This window comes from Neoarius graeffei, chromosome 8 (genome assembly GCF_027579695.1).
Source record: "Neoarius graeffei isolate fNeoGra1 chromosome 8, fNeoGra1.pri, whole genome shotgun sequence".
Classification (NCBI taxonomy): Eukaryota; Metazoa; Chordata; class Actinopteri; order Siluriformes; family Ariidae; genus Neoarius; species Neoarius graeffei.
In genome coordinates, this window is record NC_083576.1 from 46285761 (window position 1) to 46304702 (window position 18942).

The window sequence follows — 18942 nt, forward strand, 5'->3', positions numbered from 1 at the left end:
AAAATGAAAACCTTCACTGATACAGCCCCCTCAAACAGTTTTGGTGGTATTAAAAAAAAATGGTTTGCTGACATCTGGCCAAGAGAATTAGAAGTTTTACCAGGCAATATCAAATTCTCAGCACTGTTTAAACATAATCCTTCATTATTTGGGGAAATCTATGGTCCAGAAAGAAAATTATATTTTGTATTAACAAATTAATTGTTAACATCATTCATAAAGGTTGATCTTGAATCCCTTTCATTAACAGATTGCTGAGGCATCTAACATGGTCATGTGTTATAGGAAATTTCACAATTCAGCCAGTTCATTTTCCTGGTCTTGAAAATAAAATTGCTGGTTGTTTGTCCCAATTTAAATGTCAGGAATTCAGACTCCCACCCCTCCCCCCTAAGCTTAACAGCTTAATATGATAGTCTGTGATGCTGCACCTATACAGCCTCTCACTACATAAGAGCAGGTCTGGCAAAAACTACATTTAAAAACCTATGATTCAGCCTGGTCTTAGTTTTCTCATTTTTGTCAAGCTTTTTCAGTAGCTATATTCCCAGTGGACCCTGCTATAGAGTGTGCGTTTATAGTCCACTGTTTTGAATTATGAAAATTACAGCTGTCACCTATTAAAGCCCTGGTCTCAGGAATTCAGTTTCATATGAGATGCCTGAACTTTTCATCTCAGAGTCTTCTCAGGAATCCTTCAATCAATCTTCTCAAAGGCATCAAAAAGGAAAGTCTCCCTGCTACTGACAAATGGTTAACATTTACACTCTCTCATATTCACAAAATGGTGTCCGAGTTGAGATCCAGTCTCTTTTGCCCACACACAAATTCCCTCCAATAGAAGCAGTCTTTTTCACAGCATTCTATTGGGGGGGGTTAGGAATGGAAAATTTACAACTTGCACTAAAAATTTCAACCCTTACTTGGACCTCTCTATAGTAGATTTTAACATGCATTCAAATTATTACTCTATTCACTTTAAACACTATAAAACAAAAGAAAGGTGTTTATCATATCCCAAAGTAACACAAAAAAACTTTTTCCCCTCTTCTCTATGACCTATTACTTGCACTGATGCCCACATATCACAATTGCCTCTTGAATGAAGGAGGTTCTTTTGAGCAGTTCCCCATCATTTCCTTTTGCTTGCTGAGCTCACTCCAAATACCTGCCACCATCCTGACCAGGATGAAGTGGTGACTGTAGATGAATGAATGTCATTGAGAACATGAACTTTTGAGTCTGCTTGTTAATTTCTGGTTTTATATATATTTGCCCCGACCGGGATTCGAACCCCGATCTCCTGCGTCGTAGTCAGTGAGCATTACCACTGTACTATCCAGCTGATAGTATATGCATTCATGCATGCCATGGTGCAATGAATTTCCAAAGGGAAAACACTTTAACATGTTTTCAAGATAAACTGTAAAATGTTTAAAAATACATTATTTTTTCACCCGTAAACTGAAGAAGATGCAGTTTTTGCACTATATTTTTCAATTCATAATTCAGTTGCTTATAAGTCATGTAGAGGAGAGGAATGAGGAACATGCAGCACAATAAAGAATTTTAGTAGATGAGATTACAGTTTATTAATTGTCCCAGTAAGGTAAATTATTGTGAATCAAAATATATCTACAATGGCATCAGTTTAAAAATAAAATAAAATAAAACCCAATGCATCATTCTAATCAGAGAGAGCTGAAGTGACTCAGTTCTCCTCCACTCTCACTTCTTTTCTCCAAGACTTCTGAAGCTATGATTCACCATGCAAGCTTACCCGCTATTCTATGCTTTTTTTTCTGCCTTCTTTTTGAGCACTGTCAAAGCTGCAGACTTGTTTGTTCTTTAATTCCTACCCTAATAGTTGCTCTAATTTCTTTTAAAAATCAGCTGATTAAATCCTGCACATTAATAAGAGCAATGGATACTAATGTCTTTGTTCAATGTGGCACATGTTTGATGTCTTTATTCTTTTATTTTACCTTTTTTAGTGATGTTTGCTAATGAGAAAGACTGTCTTTGTTAGGCACTGAAGGTTTCTCTCACTCCCACTCTTCTTTGTAAATAACTCATAATTTCCAAAATATTCATCTGAGACAAGATGAAAATGTTTGACTTCCCTGAGAGATTCTTCTCAGAAGACTGGATGGTTTTATGAGTGTAGTAATGTGGAAGGCCTGAACAGCATGCTAGGGGGCTTAGGATGTGCTTTACTTACTTAGACCTGCTGCCATTAATGTGCATATGTTTGCCTGGGGGTGATGACAGGATTGTGTTGCTGTGTCCTCTGTGTGTGTGTGGTGTGGTGTGCGAGGCTGTGTTAGAGAGTTAGTGTGCCTTGTGAAGCAGTAGGTTTTCCCAGGGACATGATGGCATGCTGCTTCTCCTGGGGAACAGCACTTTCAGAGGTCAGAGAGCAAATTACTCTCGGTGAGGCCAGTAAAATCACTTATGGCCACACACTAAACATTATTTTGCAGACAAAACTCTCACTCCTATTTCTCTCTGTTCCTCTCTGTCTATCGGTCATCCTTTCCCTCCTTCCCTTACTCTCTCTTTTTTTCACTTACCGGTACATACACTGACAAACATGACAGAAGAGCAGGATTTGTGATTGCCCTTCCTAGTAGTGCTATTTCATTACATATCACATTAATATTATGTCTTGTTGAAGTAATTAAGTTGACTTTTGTTCCTTTAGACATTGTAATTGCTAACCTGTAGAGAATTTTTTTGAAGTGCACACAAAGAGAATTGTTCTTTAGCATAAAGTCATAATGATGCCACTTTAAGTGCTCATCTGAATTTTTATCATGAAGAACTGCAGAAGATTTGTGTACAGCAAAGATGTCAATTTCCACTGTACAAAACAAAGGCTCATTCACCGCTTCCTCCAGAAGTATGTACTGTATACCTCACTGTCACAAACGTGCATATACATAGGCCAATCTTTATCTGGATAATGATATCTTTATCTGGAAATGATCGATCTGTCACATTTACCTGCACACCTGTAAGCATTTTATTAGATTTCAGTTCTCTGGGTAATTATCTCTGGCTAGCTATGGAAGGAGCCATTGTTTTTTTCCCATGTTTCTGTGACTGGCCCTCTGCAGGCCCTTGGCCGGCCCCTGACTGGTTCTTGACTGTCTGCCGATTGGTCAGTGCAGATAATTTATCCCCCGCAATGACGTAGTCAATGCAGTCCTGACTGGTGACGCCCCAAGCAGCTTGTGTGAAAACCAGCTGCTATCCCTCATTTTTCCACGTGGAGGAGCAGTGATTGTCCGTTTCACAAAGCAGGTTTATCAAACGCTGTGTCTAACCCTGAGAACAGCTGATTTCAGTTAGTTAATTCAACCCGGAGGAGTTTCATCGGGAGTTAAAAAGCCATAAGATTTTAATGCGTTCATACAGCAAGTTTGAATATGTTTTCTGTTTACTGGTGACTCTAAATTGACCGTAGGTGTGAATGTGAGTGTGAATGGTTGTCTGTGTCTATGTGTCAGCCCTGTGATGACCTGGCGACTTGTCCAGGGTGTACCCCGCCTTTCGCCCGTAGTCAGCTGGGATAGGCTCCAGCTTGCCTGCGACCCTGTAGAACAGGATAAAGCGGCTAGAGATAATGAGATGAGATGAGAAAAGCCATTTCAGATCAAGCCACACTTTTCTGATCGCCCTGCATACTGTTGCCTGCAAAAGCATCTCCGATATTGTATTTAAAAAAAAAAAAAAACCTCCCATAAGAAACGTGGTGCAACACACAATATCTGCTGGGATGTGAGAGCATTGATTCATTGATAAAACCTGAGGTCCGTTTCACAAAGCAGGTTTAGTGAAAACCGGTGTTGTAGTACTCAAGATCGGTCTTGGTCCCGAGACAAGTCTCGAGACCACTTTTTGAAGGTCTCGGAATCGACTGCATTTTTACTCGGTCTTGTCTCAGTCTCGGACAAAGCGGACTCGGGATTTTATTTCAAGACCGGTCAAGACCACAACTGTGGTGATATCAATAAATTGCCTGTGCATTTTTGGATTTACTTGTTAATATCATTGCTGTGATTTTGCATAACGGAGATGGCTGGGACCACGTCCAACTTTTACCGGCGCTTGGAGAGGAAGCATAAAGAAAGGTAAGCTATGTGTAAGTGAGATTTAGTTAATACTAGCTAAACACGTTTGCTAACCATGTGTATACAGTATGTTTCCATGTTACAGTATGTTCATTGATAAAAACCTGTCGGGACCAGGTTTTTATCAATGAACCGTGGGTTTTTCTCTGTCTCCGCCCTCTTTCACAGACACACACACCGTTTGATCTCCTCATTCATTCGATCAGCAGAAAGAGTTTTAGTGTAGTTCTGCTGTCTGTCACTCAAATAAAATCATTAAAATAAAATCAGTAGTTAGTAGGCATTGGAAGTCCATTAGGTAACTTTTTCATAAACATGGCATGGCAATGCGGGTTTGCCATTGGAGCCACTCCAATTAACCGCATTCCCCCAGCACCGATACTGTTCAAAAGGTGTAAGAGCCATGAAGACGCTTGCGGCATAAATATCTGGCCGATGCTGTCCTCGCTGGTGGCACTGCTTATAAAAGTCCTCCTCCTGCTCAGCAGAAAGAGCTCTGAGCTCAATGTCTGGCAAGGGAGTTGTTGCAGCCAGGGTCCTAGGGGTGGGTCCAGCAAAGACTGGTGTTGAGGGATTGGTCTGTGGGTCCACTTCTGCCTTGAATGTCAACTGCCGTCGGGCCTGTGGTGGTGCTGGTGGGGGAGTGATCAGCCACTGGAGAAGTTCCTCCATCTGTTTGAGACGTTCCTCCGCCCTGACACATTCCTCCACCTTTAAGCGTTCCTCCATCTGATTTAGACGCTGAATGATGCCACCCAGCGCTTCACTGCAGTCTGTGTGGTGGCTGCATCGTGCGGTCTCAACCTCAGCGACCCGCTTTCTGAGGTCCCTGATCTCTGCCTCATAAAAACCATCAGCACTGTGAGAAAAGCTGCCATGGTATGAGGAGATTGTGGTAGCCTATAAATGAAAATAATAAACATGAGTCTCAATTCATAAAAGGAAAAAGAGATTAAAATTCAATTCAAATGGGCTTTATTTGGATTATATAAAGATATTCTGCTCAACTCATTAGAACAGACAACAACTTACCGCTTTCTTTTTTCCGAGGCACACTTTGGTCCTTGCTGCGAGCATCGTGCTAGATGTAGCGGAAACCCGTGGCTTCTTGGTCACTTGCTCTAAGGGCTGCTCTGCCTAGAAGGAGCAAATGTGAGATTACAATCGTGTTACAACATAAAGTTTAGAATAACATGCTTTAGTAGCACCTAATTTACTGAGAGAAAATTGCACACTAACTTACTTTTGATATCAGACGTTTTGGTCTCACAGTCCATGTAGCCTTGTAGAAACTGCTGGCCTCCATTGTCACCAAAGCAACATGTTGAAAAACAGTCAAATAAAAAACTGTGAAATCATCTGGTAGCCTGGTTTACTTATCAGCAAACAGGAGGATTTAGTGAAATCTTATTGGCCCGGTACCTCCAACTTGTGATTAGCCAATCCCATGCTGCCCCCATCACACCCCCACCTCCCCTCCCCGCCAAGTTAACGTTACTGGTCCCTTTTCACTGGTCCCTTTGAATGGGTGGTAGGGCAGCTTGCGCATTCCAGCCAAACGAGCTGTTACGCATTACAAAAGGTTAGACACCATACTGTAGTTTACCCTGTAAGACCCATTGTTTCAATATTACAACATCACTTTTAGTGATTTTAACAAAAGGTCTGCAAACATTTTTTTTTCTCAAGACCACATTTACACCGTAATGTAATCATATGAAAAATACCATTACAGACTGGTGGAGCAGCGTGCTGAAAATAATATGTATTTGGTCCAAGGTGTGGGTTTTTTTCATAAGTCACCGGCTATTTTGCCAGTAGTGCATCACTTGTGCAGGTCTGGGGTTGTTCTATTATTATTAGGCTCCCGCGTAAAAGCGGTCACATTGTGTGCTCAATACCTGTATACAGCGCTTGTACATCTGGGAAGGCATCATTAATGCTGAATGATACATACACATTTCAGGGAAATATGCTGCCATCCAGTAGCCTAGTAAACTAGACCCACCCGCCTAGCGTCCAAAAATATTTTTGCCTAGCGAATGGGTCTAGCCTCGCACCATATAAACAAAAACACCCCGGGCATCAAATCGTGCCCACCAATCACAACGCAAGGTTTTTGTTTGGATTCTTTGGGCGGGCTTTTGCAGGAGTGACGACAAAGCTGCGCGACGCTGGAGAAAGCGCAACAGGAAAGATGGCTACCGCTAGTGAACAGCGCGCGTTTGACTCCGCTTTGGAATCAGTTTTAGAAGAATTAGACTTGGAGTTTTCATTGAAACATGAGCAGGAAGAGGCTCTCCGCTCATTCCTTTTCAAGAAGGACGTTTTCGCTGTTTTACCGACCGGCTATGGCAAAAGTCTGATCTACCTGGTCTGATCTACCAGATGGCTCCGCTCGTAGCCAAAAGGATGGGCTAGTTTGTGCAGTACGAAGAATTAATAAACAGCTTTGAAACATTACTTTTTGATTGTTTCTTATTTTCCCGTTATTTTAAATTTAAGGGAAATTATTTCACCAAACACCACTAAATAAAAACTCTCAAAAACAGTTTAAGCAAACCCTTGAAAAACACTTGAAAAAAATAAGAGTGTATGTTAAGTATGTGGTACAGACTCCAAACTTGTGGTCATTATCTCCAAACTTCTTAATATCTAGAACCTGTTTATTAATTAATACGCATTTTGAAAAATTATTTATTTCAAGGTCTCCGCCACTGCGCGCTCTGACTACGTCACAGTCACTGTTGCGCTGATTGGTCAGAGCGTTGGCCTATACGCACAGAGACAGTTTGAAAGACAGCGGTTTGTTCCACCCCCACCCTTCAGAAATGTCTACGGATCGAGGCCAGACTAAATATTCACATTTAGTCTGGCTTGCCAGGCTAGCCATCCAGACTATTTATTTATTTATTTATTTTTCAGGGATGGGGCGGCACGGTGGTGTAGTGGTTAGCGCTGTCGCCTCACAGCAAGAAGGTCCTGGGTTCGAGCCCCGGGGCCGGCGAGGGCCTTTCTGTGTGGAGTTTGCATGTTCTCCCCGTGTCCGCGTGGGTTTCCTCCGGGTGCTCCGGTTTCCCCCACAGTCCAAAGACATGCAGGTTAGGTTAACTGGTGACTCTAAATTGACCGTAGGTGTGAATGTGAGTGTGAATGGTTGTCTATGTGTCAGCCCTGTGATGACCTGGCGACTTGTCCAGGGTGTACCCCGCCTTTCGCCCGTAGTCAGCTGGGATAGGCTCCAGCTTGCCTGCGACCCTGTAGAACAGGATAAAGCGGCTAGAGATAATGAGATGAGATGAGATTTTTCAGGGATAGCCTTCTTTCTTTCAACAAGGTAATGCCAAACCACTTTCTGCACATATTAAAACTGCATGGTAAAAGAGTCCTGGTGCTAAACTGGTCTACCTGCAGTCCAGATCTATCTCCCATTTAAAACACTTGGTGCATTATGAAGCACAAAATACGACAAAGGAGACCCCAAACTGTTGCGCAACTGAAATTATTTATCAGGCAAGAATGGGACAACATTTCTCTTTCAAAACTACAGCAATTGGTCTCCTCAGTTCCCCAGTGTTTACAGAGTGTTGTTAAACGTGGAGGTGATGCAACACAGTGGTAAACATGTCCCTGTCCCAACTTTTTTGAAACGTGTTGTTGATATCAAATTCAAAATGGGCATATATTTTTCAAAAAACAATACAATTTGTCATTTTCAACATTTGATATGTTGCCTTTGTACTATTTTCATTGAAATATAGGGTTTCCATGATTTGCAAACAATCGCATTCTGTTCTTATTTCCAATTTACACAGCATCCCAACTTTTTTGGAATTGGGGTTGTAGCTTTAGTAGAGCTACTGGTGCAGCCATGTTGTTATGGTATGACCTAAACTGGAATAACATCCATAACATTATTGTAGATTAAGACTTTAAATAAATTTCATGGAACATATAAAATAGTGATTTAAATGTATGATTTTAATGGATTTCTGTGGATACATAAAAAAGTGAAAAAGAACTCACAAATAAATATGTTCACTAAAAATGTTTGTCATCATTATTCATCTTTAGTAACTGTGAAGTGTGAGGGGGATACAAACTCTTGGAAGGACACCATTTAAGGGCACTAAGTGCACATACATACATACACAAACTTACAGTATTTACAACTAGGTAACCAATCTACTACCATGTTTTTGGGAGGCTGGGGGAAACTGGAAAACCCCAAAGAAACACATACAGACACAAGGAGAGCATGCACAGAAACTTCCTGCAGACAGTACCCAGAATTTAGGATTGCTGCAAGGACCCTGGAGTTGTGAGGCAGCAATGGTACTCGCTGTGCCCCCTTCAGCAAAAATCCATCCATCCTCCCCTCCATTATCTATACTGCTTATCCATCAGGGTGGTGGGGGAAGCTGGAGCCAATCCCAGCTGACATCGGATGAAAGGCAGGGTACACCCTGGGCAGGTCACTAATCTGTTGCAGGGCTAACACAGAGACACACAAGCATTCACACTCACATTCACACTTATGTGCAATTTAGAGTAGCCAGTTGACCTAATCCACATGTTTTTGGACTGTGGGAGGAGACTGGAGCACTCAGAGTAAATCAATACAGACATGGGGAGAACATGGAAGCTCAACACTGAAAGGCCCCAGAACATCCTTGCTGTGAGGTGACAGTGCTAACCACTGCACCTTCAGCAAAAATGTCCTTTAGAAATGCTTTCAATATTTAATGGTCTTAATTGCATTAAAATAATGACATCATTGGAAAAGTGATGTGTAAGGGATTTGTGACACTGCCAATGATTATATGATGAAATAATATTTTTTTTAGAAATGTTTTGATTGAGATGATCTGGTGACTTGTCCAGGGTGTTCCCTGCCTCTTGCCCATAGTCAGCTGGGATAGGCTCCAGCTTGCCTGCGACCCTGTAGAACAGGATAAAGCAGCTAGAGATAATGAGATGAGATGTTATGATTGTTTGAGATGATCTGGTGACTTGTCCAGGGTGTTCCCTGCCTCTTGCCCATAGTCAGATAGGCTCCAGCTTGCCTGCGACCCTGTAGAACAGGATAAAGTGGCTAGAGATAATGAGATGAGATGATTGTTTGAGATGATCTGGTGACTTGTCCAGGGTGTTCCCCGCCTCTTGCCCATAGTCAGCTGGGATAGGCTCCAGCTTGCCCATGACCCTGCACAGGATAAGTGGTTACGGATAATGGGTGGATGTTATGATTGTCCACATTTTTTGATATTATAAATTAATTGTTGCAGTGACACTTATCTCATTGGCAGTTTTCCACACAAGTGCCAATTGTTTATCTTCTGCTGCATGGCAAATAAGTTGTACTTTGCTTTGTATGTATTGGGCCTGTTCATCTTCATAGGTGTTCTTGAGTTTGGCAAGTGCATCGTTGAACTCTTGAATAGAATTTGGTGAAGGATTAGAGTTTTTGTTTGTTGATTTTTCTCTGAGTTAAGCTCTTTTTTGCTTCCATTTTGCTTGACTCCCAGGGAATGTGTTTCCTTAGTTTTGGCTTCACAGGGATGGTATCTTCAGCAGCGTTTTCGTGAGAGGCAATAAATCTATTTCTGACAGAGATGGTATAATGTCTTTGAATATCTTGATTTGTGGTAAGGAGAGACCAATCATACTGAGGGAGAGATGAGGATGTTTTCTTATTTGCACGAAGGCTTAGTCAGATGGTAGATGTGACAGTTCTGTGGTCAGAGGATACCCCTTCAAACGTATTGTAAGCTTGGCAATTAAGCGCACTATTCTTCCATTTTTTATTAAACATAATATGGTCTAATTGGGCTATTGTGTTATTTGTGTAGGTGAAAGTCCATAGTTTGGATTCATCTTTTTGAAACGTGGAGGTTAGCCATACAAGATTTGTTCTCTTGAATGAAATCCTCAAGATGAAGACCATTTCTGTTAGAAGAGATATGAAAGGCAAATTTGTGTGATTCACTGCATCCTATCTGAGCATTCATGTCCCCTCCTATGATCAGAAAGTTGTACTTTGGGACTAGTCTAACAAGAGAGGAGAGGTTCTGATAGAAAAGCTGTACATCCTCTTCATCACTGGTATTTGTGGGTGAGTAGTATGAGATGATGGTTGTTGTAGGATTGCCCTTAAAGGTGCCAATGGGAATTCTAGGTTCTATCTCCTCCATGCTATTAAAAGCTTTTGAAGCTAGGGGGCTAAGTAGCATTCCAACTCCACCAATAGTTGCGCCTATAGCGTTCTTCCAAGCAGAGGCTGAGATAAAGGTTCAGCCTTTTCCGAGATCATGGCATTTGAGTTTCATATCAGAGTGGAAGAAGCAATGTTCTTGAACACAGATGACATTTATATTCAGATCAATGGCAGAAGAGACAAGTTCTGGTAGCTTATTCGAGGAGTTGAGTGTGCGAATATTAAAGGTGGAAATTAATGTGGTCTACTTGCATTCTTGATTTGTGACCCTGTACCTGATTTTTCGAACACTGTGCCAAGGTCAGGAAATCAGCAGAATGCGCTCATTGTTGACCCGCACAATGAGCAATGCAGTATGAGTTTCTGGAATTTGTGATAGTCATTTTGTCTTTCAGTGGCTAAAACTCCGCTATGGTGTGCCAGACCTATAGAGAGGGTGCTATTTTAGGAGACACCAACTCCTTTAAGCAAAATTGCCGCCAATTCTTGGACAGATGCAGAAATTGCCTCAACCAAACAGTTGATAGATGCGATACAGACGCTGCCTGAATTTAACTATGCACAATACGGTCATCACCCCGTTAGGACTTTCACTCGTCCCACATACCGATAAGTGAATTTAAGGTGACACAACTACCAGTATTTTTATCGAGACACCATCTCTAGGAGGGTTACCAACCAAGACTAAAGAGCCCCTCCTACCCATGAGACAGACTAGCCTCCGCCGGACGCCAACCCAGTACTTCAAGGTCTCAGGGAGAGCTGACAGATGCTACACCTTGCTCAAGGGTGACCTGGAGGTAGTTGTGGCAAAGGGTAACCTCATTATCCCACACTGAGACTCCACAACTGGATGCAGTTTTATGTCATACCCAGGACTGAAGAGATACCTTCATGTGCAGTATTTACATACTGCACATGAAGGTATCTCTTGATTTTAGACTTTGACAATGATAGGCCTGCCTCCTTAAGAGTTTGCATCCCGTTTAACACAGTGTAGCAGTTCGATAGGGGTGAGTGGAGCACAGAGGACGGCAGGACAGAGAGCAGGTTTGCAAAGGGCTTTATTGCCACACTTTTCAGTGAACAACTTTTCGAATGACCAGACACACATCAACACAACCAGCATCTAGTTCGGGGATCAGCTCCTCTGCTCTCGCTCTCCCTCCTTAAATAGGGCGCGGTCACTGGGAAGACACAGACAAACACAGGTTAATTACCGTCAGGTGTAGTGATTCTGCCACTTACCTTCCCTGACTCCGCCCTCCTGTCACAGACCGGCGCTTGACCACGCCCCCGCTGCCACATACCCCCACCGCCCGACTCAGGCCGGGCGGCCGTCCGGCCCACAGCCGACTCCCCCCCCTCCCCTTGACGGGAGAGGAAGTCCGCCACGACCATCTGCGCCCCCGGCCTGTGGACCACCTTAAAGTTGAAGGGTTGGAGTGCCAGATACCAACGGGTGATTCACACGTTGGCATCTTTCATGCGGTGGAGCCACTGGAGGGGTGAGTGGTCCGAACAGAGGGTGAACAGGCGCCCCAGCAGGTAGTAACGGAGGGCGAGGACTGCCCACTTGATCGCCAGACACTCCTTTTCAATGGTGCTGTAGCGCCCCTCACGCACTGACAGCTTCCTCCTGATGTAGAGGACGAGGCGGTCCTCCACCTCCTGGGACAAAACTGCCCCCAGCCCTCTGTCCGACACATTGGTCTGCAACACAAACGGGAGAGAAAAGTCAGGGGAGTGTAGAAGTGGCCCCCCACACAGTGTAGCCTTTACCTCTGAAAAAGCCCGCTGGCATTGCTCCATCCACTGGACCGGATCTGGTGCCCCCTTTTTAGTGAGATCAGTCAGCGGGCTGGTGACGTCCGAATAATTAGGTATAAACCGACGGTAATAGCCAGCCAGCCCCAGGAACTGTCTCACCCCCTTTCTGGTCTTGGGCCTCGGGCAGGCCACAATCGCTGCCGTCTTATTAATTTGGGGATGCACCTGCCCGTTGCCCAAGTGGAAGCCCAGATACCGTACTTCCACCTGCCCAATCGCACACTTCTTTGGGTTGGCTGTGAGCCCCACTCGCCTCAGCAACCTAAGGACGGCCCTCAGATGTTCAAGGTGCCTCGGCCAGTCATTACTATAGATGATGATATCTAGATACACGGCCGCATACGTGGCGTGGGGGCGGAGGACTCTATCCATCAGCCGCTGAAACGTAGCGGGTGCCCCAAACAGCCCAAATGGAAGGGTGACGAATTGGTGTAAACCAAACGGTGTGGAAAAGGCCGTTTTTTCTCGGGATAGTGGAGTCAAGGGGATCTGCCAATATCCCTTCGTCAAATCCAGTGTCGAATAAAAGCGAGCAGTGCCGAGTCGATCGAGCAACTCATCAATACGAGGCACTGGGTACGCATCGAATTTAGACACCACGTTGACTTTTCTGTAGTCCACACAGAACCGGACTGACCCATCGGCCTTGGGTACCAAGACCACCGGGCTGCTCCAGTCACTGTGGGACTCCTCGACGATGCCCATTTTGAGCATGGTCTGAAGTTCTTCCCGAACCACCTTTTTTTTGTGTTCGGGTAGTCTGTAAGGGCGGCTATGCACTACTACCCCTGGGGGCGTCTCTATGCGGTGCTCTATGAGGTTAGTGCGACCGGGCAGGGGCGAGAACACATCCGAAAACTCGGTCTGCAACTGGGCGACCACCGTGAGTTGGGTCGGGGAGAGGTGGTCTCCACAGGGGACCGGAGAGGTACGTGATGTCAATGCCCCTTTTTGAACCTCCGGCCCCAGCTCCGCCTTCTCTGGAACCACCGACACCAATGCCACGAGGACCTCCTCATTCCAGAGTTTAAGCAGATTGAGGTGGTAAATCTGTAGCGCCCCACCCCTGTCCGTTCGCCTTACCTCATAGTCGACGTCCCCGACTCGCCGTGTGACCTCAAAGGGTCCTTGCCACTTGGCGATCAATTTGGAGCTTGACGTGGGCAACAATACGAGTACCTTATCTCCCGGTGTGAACTCTCTAAGGCGCGCACCCTTGTTGTACAGGCGGGCTTGCCATTCTTGGGCCTGCCGCAAATTCTCCTGGGTTAGGTGGGTGAGCGTGTGGAGTTTTGCGCGCAGGTCCATAACGTATTGAATTTCGTTCTTACTTTGTGAAGGTCCCTCCTCCCAATTTTCCTGCAGCACATCCAGAATGCCGCGCGGCTTACGCCCATATAATAATTCGAACGGGGAGAACCCCGTGGAGGCTTGGGGAACCTCTCGCACTGAAAACAACAAGGGCTCGAGCCACTTATCCCAATTACGTGCGTCCTCATTTACGAATTTTTTAATGATATTTTTGAGGGTGCGGTTGAACCGTTCCACTAAACTGTCCGTTTGTGGGTGATACACTCTGGTGCGGATCGGCTTAATCCCCAATAACCCATACAGTTTGCGCAGTGTCCGTAACATAAATGTGGTGCCCTGATCAGTTAGAATCTCTTTTGGGATTCCAACTCGGGAGATAACGCGGAAGAGCGCCTCTGCAATACTGCATGCTGAAATATTGCGCAGAGGCACTGCTTCCGGGTATCGCGTTGCATAGTCCACCAGAACTAATATAAAGCCGTACCCTCGTGCTGACCGATCTAATGGCCTGACGAGATCCATCCCAATCCTTTCGAACGGTGTCTCGATTAATGGTAGAGGGCGCAAGGGCGCTTTTGGAATGGCCACTGGATTTACTAACTGGCATTCGCGGCACGCCGTACACCACCTACGAACATCGCCGTGAATCCCCGGCCAATAGAATCGGGCCATTATTCGGGCTAGTGTCTTATCCTGCCCCAAGTGTCCAGCCATGGGATTAAAGTGAGCCGCGTGGAATACCAATTCCCGGCGGCTCTTTGGAATTAAAAGTTGCATGATTCGCTCTTTAGTTTGAGTGTCCTGTGTCACTCGGTATAACCTATCCTTCATAATTGCGAAGTAGGGGAAGGACGGGGTGGCGTTCGGCTGGAGTGTTTGACCATCGATTACTCTCACTTGGTCAAACGCATGTCGCAGAGTCTCGTCTCGCGATTGTTCTAATGGGAAATCCGCGAGGGATTCCCGAATAGAGAGAGGAGGAGCCGGCAGCTCCTCACTCTGACGCGGAGATGATGTGGACGGCTCTGGGACAGCTGCTCCTGCCAAAGCGACACCAGGACCTCCCCCTGTCAAATGGCAGGACCCACTCTTTACTAAGCGTGTCATTAAATCCCGAAATCCCGGCCAATCAGTCCCCAAAATTAAAGAGTGGGTAAGGCGAGGATTAACCGCCGCCTTCACTATAAATTTTTCCCCTCGGAAAAAAATGTGGACCGACACCAAAGGGTAGCTGTGAATGTCCCCGTGCACACACAACACCTTCACCCCCTGTGCTCCCCCCCAATGCCTCGTTTTGCACCAGGCTTTGGTGAATTGAGGTCTGATTACAACCAGAATCCACCAACGCCTGATATGTATTCCCTTGGATACTCACCGGTATGCGATACGCTCCGGCCCGATCGAGGGCGGCCTCTGGCACGTCGGGGATCCGAACCACCGCGCCCACTTCCATCGCCGTGCACTGCTGTTGAAGGTGGCCCGGCATCCCGCAGCGCCAGCAGACTGGCCCGGGCTTTCCCTCTGCACCGGTGTTCTGGGGCTCACTCACCTGAGGTGGGGGAGAGACAGACACAGAAGGGAGAAACGGGAGGGCACCGCGGGTGTGGCGGGCCGGCTGGGGAGGTGCTGGCCCCCGCCTCCGCGGTGGGGGAATGGGGCGAGGACGGGACACAGGAGGAGGGGGAGAGAGAGAAGAGAAGATGCCGTCTGCTGTCCTGCCGCCGGGACAGCCGCCAAATGGTCCTCCGCCAGCTCGACTGCCTGATCCAGCGACGCCGGGCGGTGGCACTGGACCCACTCCGCGGTTCCTGCTGGCAAGCGAGCGATGAACTGCTTCAGCACCACCTGGTCAATGATTCCGTCGGCGTCATGGTTGTCGGCCCTCAACCACCGCCAGCAGGCGTCCTGGAGCTGCTGGCCAAACGCGAACGGCCGGCCAACTTCCTCCAAGCGCAACACGCGGAAGCGTTGGCGCTGCTGTTCTGGGGTGCGCCCCACGCGCTGGAGGACGGCCTGGCGGAGGTCCGCGTAGACCAGCCAGCGGTCGGCGGGGAGCTGTAGTGCAGCCAGCTGTGCCTCTCCCGTTAGCAGGGGGAGGAGGCGTGTCGCTTCATCAGCCACTCCGAGGCTTCGGCGACTTGCTCAAAGAGCGTGATGAATGCCTCGGGGTCGTCCTGCGGCCCCATCTTGGTGATGGTGAGGGGAGACGGGCCCGCGGTAGGAGCGCTGGTGGACCCTGCCGACACGAGGAGGTGCCGGAACGCCTCTCGATCTTCTTGTTGGGCCAGCACCAGGGCCTCGAAGCGTCACTCTTGCTCCTTCCGGAGAGTGACGAGCGCCTGGTGCTGGCTTTGCTGGGCCGTGGCGAGGGCATGGACCAGGTCAGCGAACGTGGAGGACTCCATGGGGCTGCTCAGCTGGTGCTCCATTTTATTCCCTGGTTTCAGCACCACTGTAGCAGTTCGATAGGGGTGAGTGGAGCACAGAGGACGGCAGGACAGAGAGCAGGTTTGCAAAGGGCTTTATTGCCACACTTTTCAGTGAACAACTTTTCGAATGACCAGACACACATCAACACAACCAGCGTCTAGTTCGGGGATCAGCTCCTCTGCTCTCGCTCTCCCTCCTTAAATAGGGCGTGGTCACTGGGAAGACACAGACAAACACAGGTTAATTGCCGTCAGGTGTAGTGATTCTGCCACTTACTTTCCCTGACTCCGCCCTCCTGTCACAGACCGGCGCTTGACCACGCCCCCAGTGCCACACACAGATATTCTGCAATATTATTAAGAAGATTTCTTAATATTCCTGCTTTATTTGTTTACACTGAACCAAATAAAGTCATAAAGCTGCACCTATGTGTGTTTTTACACAGCATGCTGGTGGCCTGCAACCAGAGGCATGACATGTTACACAACAAAACTTTGGCATCAAGGGTTATGTATAACATACTACACATTGGAAAATGAATACCCCGGGCATACCAACATTGCTTATAAAACAATAACATCAGATGAACTGAGTGTTGAGGTGCTTTTGTTAGATGTGCACATTTATAGCACTCTTCAAATGCAAGTAAAGTTGCTGTTTGATCAGAAGGAGAAAGTGAAGTAGGAAACTGTTTGAGGCAGAAAGGTGTGCAGACCTTCGACGCCATAGATGGAGATGTTTGAATTCACGCTGGTCATGGAAAGAAGAATGTCAAAAATGAATGTCAATTTAAAAAATGTCACACCCCTGTTCCGCAATGCCGGCTGCTCCTTTTGCAAAGATGTCAATTTCGCCTCTGTTACTATCAATCATTCCAGCTCATAGACAGAACAAAACAGGACACCCTCCCCCACAAACACACATTTGGACATTTTACACTGAACGCGAGGCAGAATAAAGGTGTAAGATTCCCTCCTTGAACAGGCTGTGTAAAAGGGGCTCTTGACTTGGCTGTATGTTGTGAAGGGCTTTATCTTCATGAAGGAAAGAATTCTATGATCATCCACTTTAGCTGTCTTCTGTGGTCTTCCCAGCCTTTTGTTGTTGCTAGGCTTGCTATTGACTTCCTTCTTTTTAAGGAATTTTAACAAATTGTTGATTTGGCCACTCATAAAGTTTCTGCTATCTATCTTATAGGTCTGCTTTTTTTCAGTCTAATGATGGGCTTCTTCACTTGGATTGACACATCTTTGGATCACATTTAGAGAGTTCCCATGAACAGCTACCAAATGCAAATTCAACACTTGGAATCCACTCTAGACCTTTTATCTCCTTAATTCATCATGAAATAATGAAGGACCAGACTATAACTGGCCATGAAACTGCTTAACAATCATTTGTCCGATTACTTTTGAGCCTGTGAAAATGGTGGGTCTATGTAAAAATGGCTGTAATTTTTACACTGTTAATGCAATATTTTTGTCAAAAGCCTTGAATTTAAGCTGAAATTCTACACTTCAGTCACATCTTGATTGCTTCATTTAAAATCCATTGTGGTAGTGTACAGATGGAAATGTATGATATTTGTGTCAGTGCTTGAATACTTATGGGTATGGCTGTGTATATTTTGGAATTTTCTGCTATTATGTTTTCTTCTAGGGCTTTATGGACATTGACCTGAGTGAATTTAAGAAAGGTGAAGCTAATTTGACAGGCTTTCAGCTTGTGGACTATGTGGATCCAGGTGTTAGCAGAGTAGCTCAGCAGTGGATGGACTTTGACAAAAAAGACTCCAAAGTTCCAAAGAAAGGACTCAAGGTAAACAACCTGCATTTCATATTCTCATTAACAATGATGGAGAATCTCCCAGATGTGAAGAGTGAATCACCACTGGAAACACCATTTACAGAGAACAAAGGGGTTGTCTCAGAATAGCAATGGCATGCTGTTCTCCGACACTGTATTGATTTTATTTATTTAAATACTGGAAAAAAATAGGGAACAAATCTTGAGTTATACTGGTCCTATTAAATATTGCTATTAAATGTAGAACTGATTAAAAGAGAAACAAACAAAAATGATGCCATTAATTAATACAGCACATTTAAAATCACACTAAATAAAATTGCAAATAAATAGTTAACTTTTATTACTGGAGATCTTTTCTTCTGAAAGAATGTCATCACGCCTTTCTATATAATACACACAAATACAAGTTTATGTATTATAGTCTTCTTTCTTTCTTTCTTTCTTTCTTTCTTTCTAGTACACTGGCGCGCTCACTTATGATGGTGTTAAAGTGATGTCTACAGCTTTTCAGAATCTCCGCAGGCAGAGGATTGACATATCACGGCGTGGTAATGCTGGTGAATGCCTTGCAAACCCACCAGCCCCCTGGGGCCAGGGCATTGACATTCAGAGAGCTTTGCAGCAGGTACAATACTCTGAGAGGATTGTATGCAAATATTCTTACTTGCTAATGCATGTACATATACGCACACACAAAGGGAAAAAACACATACAAACTCAGAGATACACAAACTAGGTAATCTGCATGGCTGGCACAGGTTCAAATATAATCTGAGAGGCTTGAATAGATTATGAAACAACGTGCACATCTATTCTGTCTCATAAACTCCATGTTGATTGGCCAGTGAGTATGTTGTAATCAAATGCGACAGAGCATGTAGTATACAAATAAAGTGTTTATGTCCATAATAATGACATATGAAAAAAAAATTCACAAATTTGCAGCTAAGAGAGAAAATGAAGTGCAGGCTCCACTCCTGTGTGCTGTGAGCCTACATGTTTAAGTGACTATGCCTGTGGTGATTTAAAAAAAATATAGTATATGGCCAAAAGTTTGTGGACACTTGACCACCATTCCAGACCCCCACCCCCTGTATAATAATCACTTTATTCTATCTTTGTTATAATAACCTCCATTCTTCTGGGAAGGCTTTAGATTTTGGAACATGGCTCTGGGGATTTGCCCATTAAGCCACAAGAGCATTAGTA

At 45.2% G+C, this 18942-nt stretch overlaps 1 protein-coding gene across 5 annotated transcripts in view; it reads left to right on the plus strand.

The window, feature by feature from the left end:
• gria1a (glutamate receptor, ionotropic, AMPA 1a) overlaps positions 1-18942 on the plus strand; it is a 342037-nt gene that overhangs the window by 185891 nt on the left and 137204 nt on the right. For all 5 annotated transcript variants that reach the window (XM_060927686.1, XM_060927687.1, XM_060927688.1 and 2 more), the window contains 2 exons: positions 17584-17742; positions 18191-18358. In XM_060927686.1, the coding sequence (XP_060783669.1) occupies positions 17584-17742; positions 18191-18358 (327 nt within the window). The remainder of the gene's footprint in view (positions 1-17583; positions 17743-18190; positions 18359-18942) is intronic.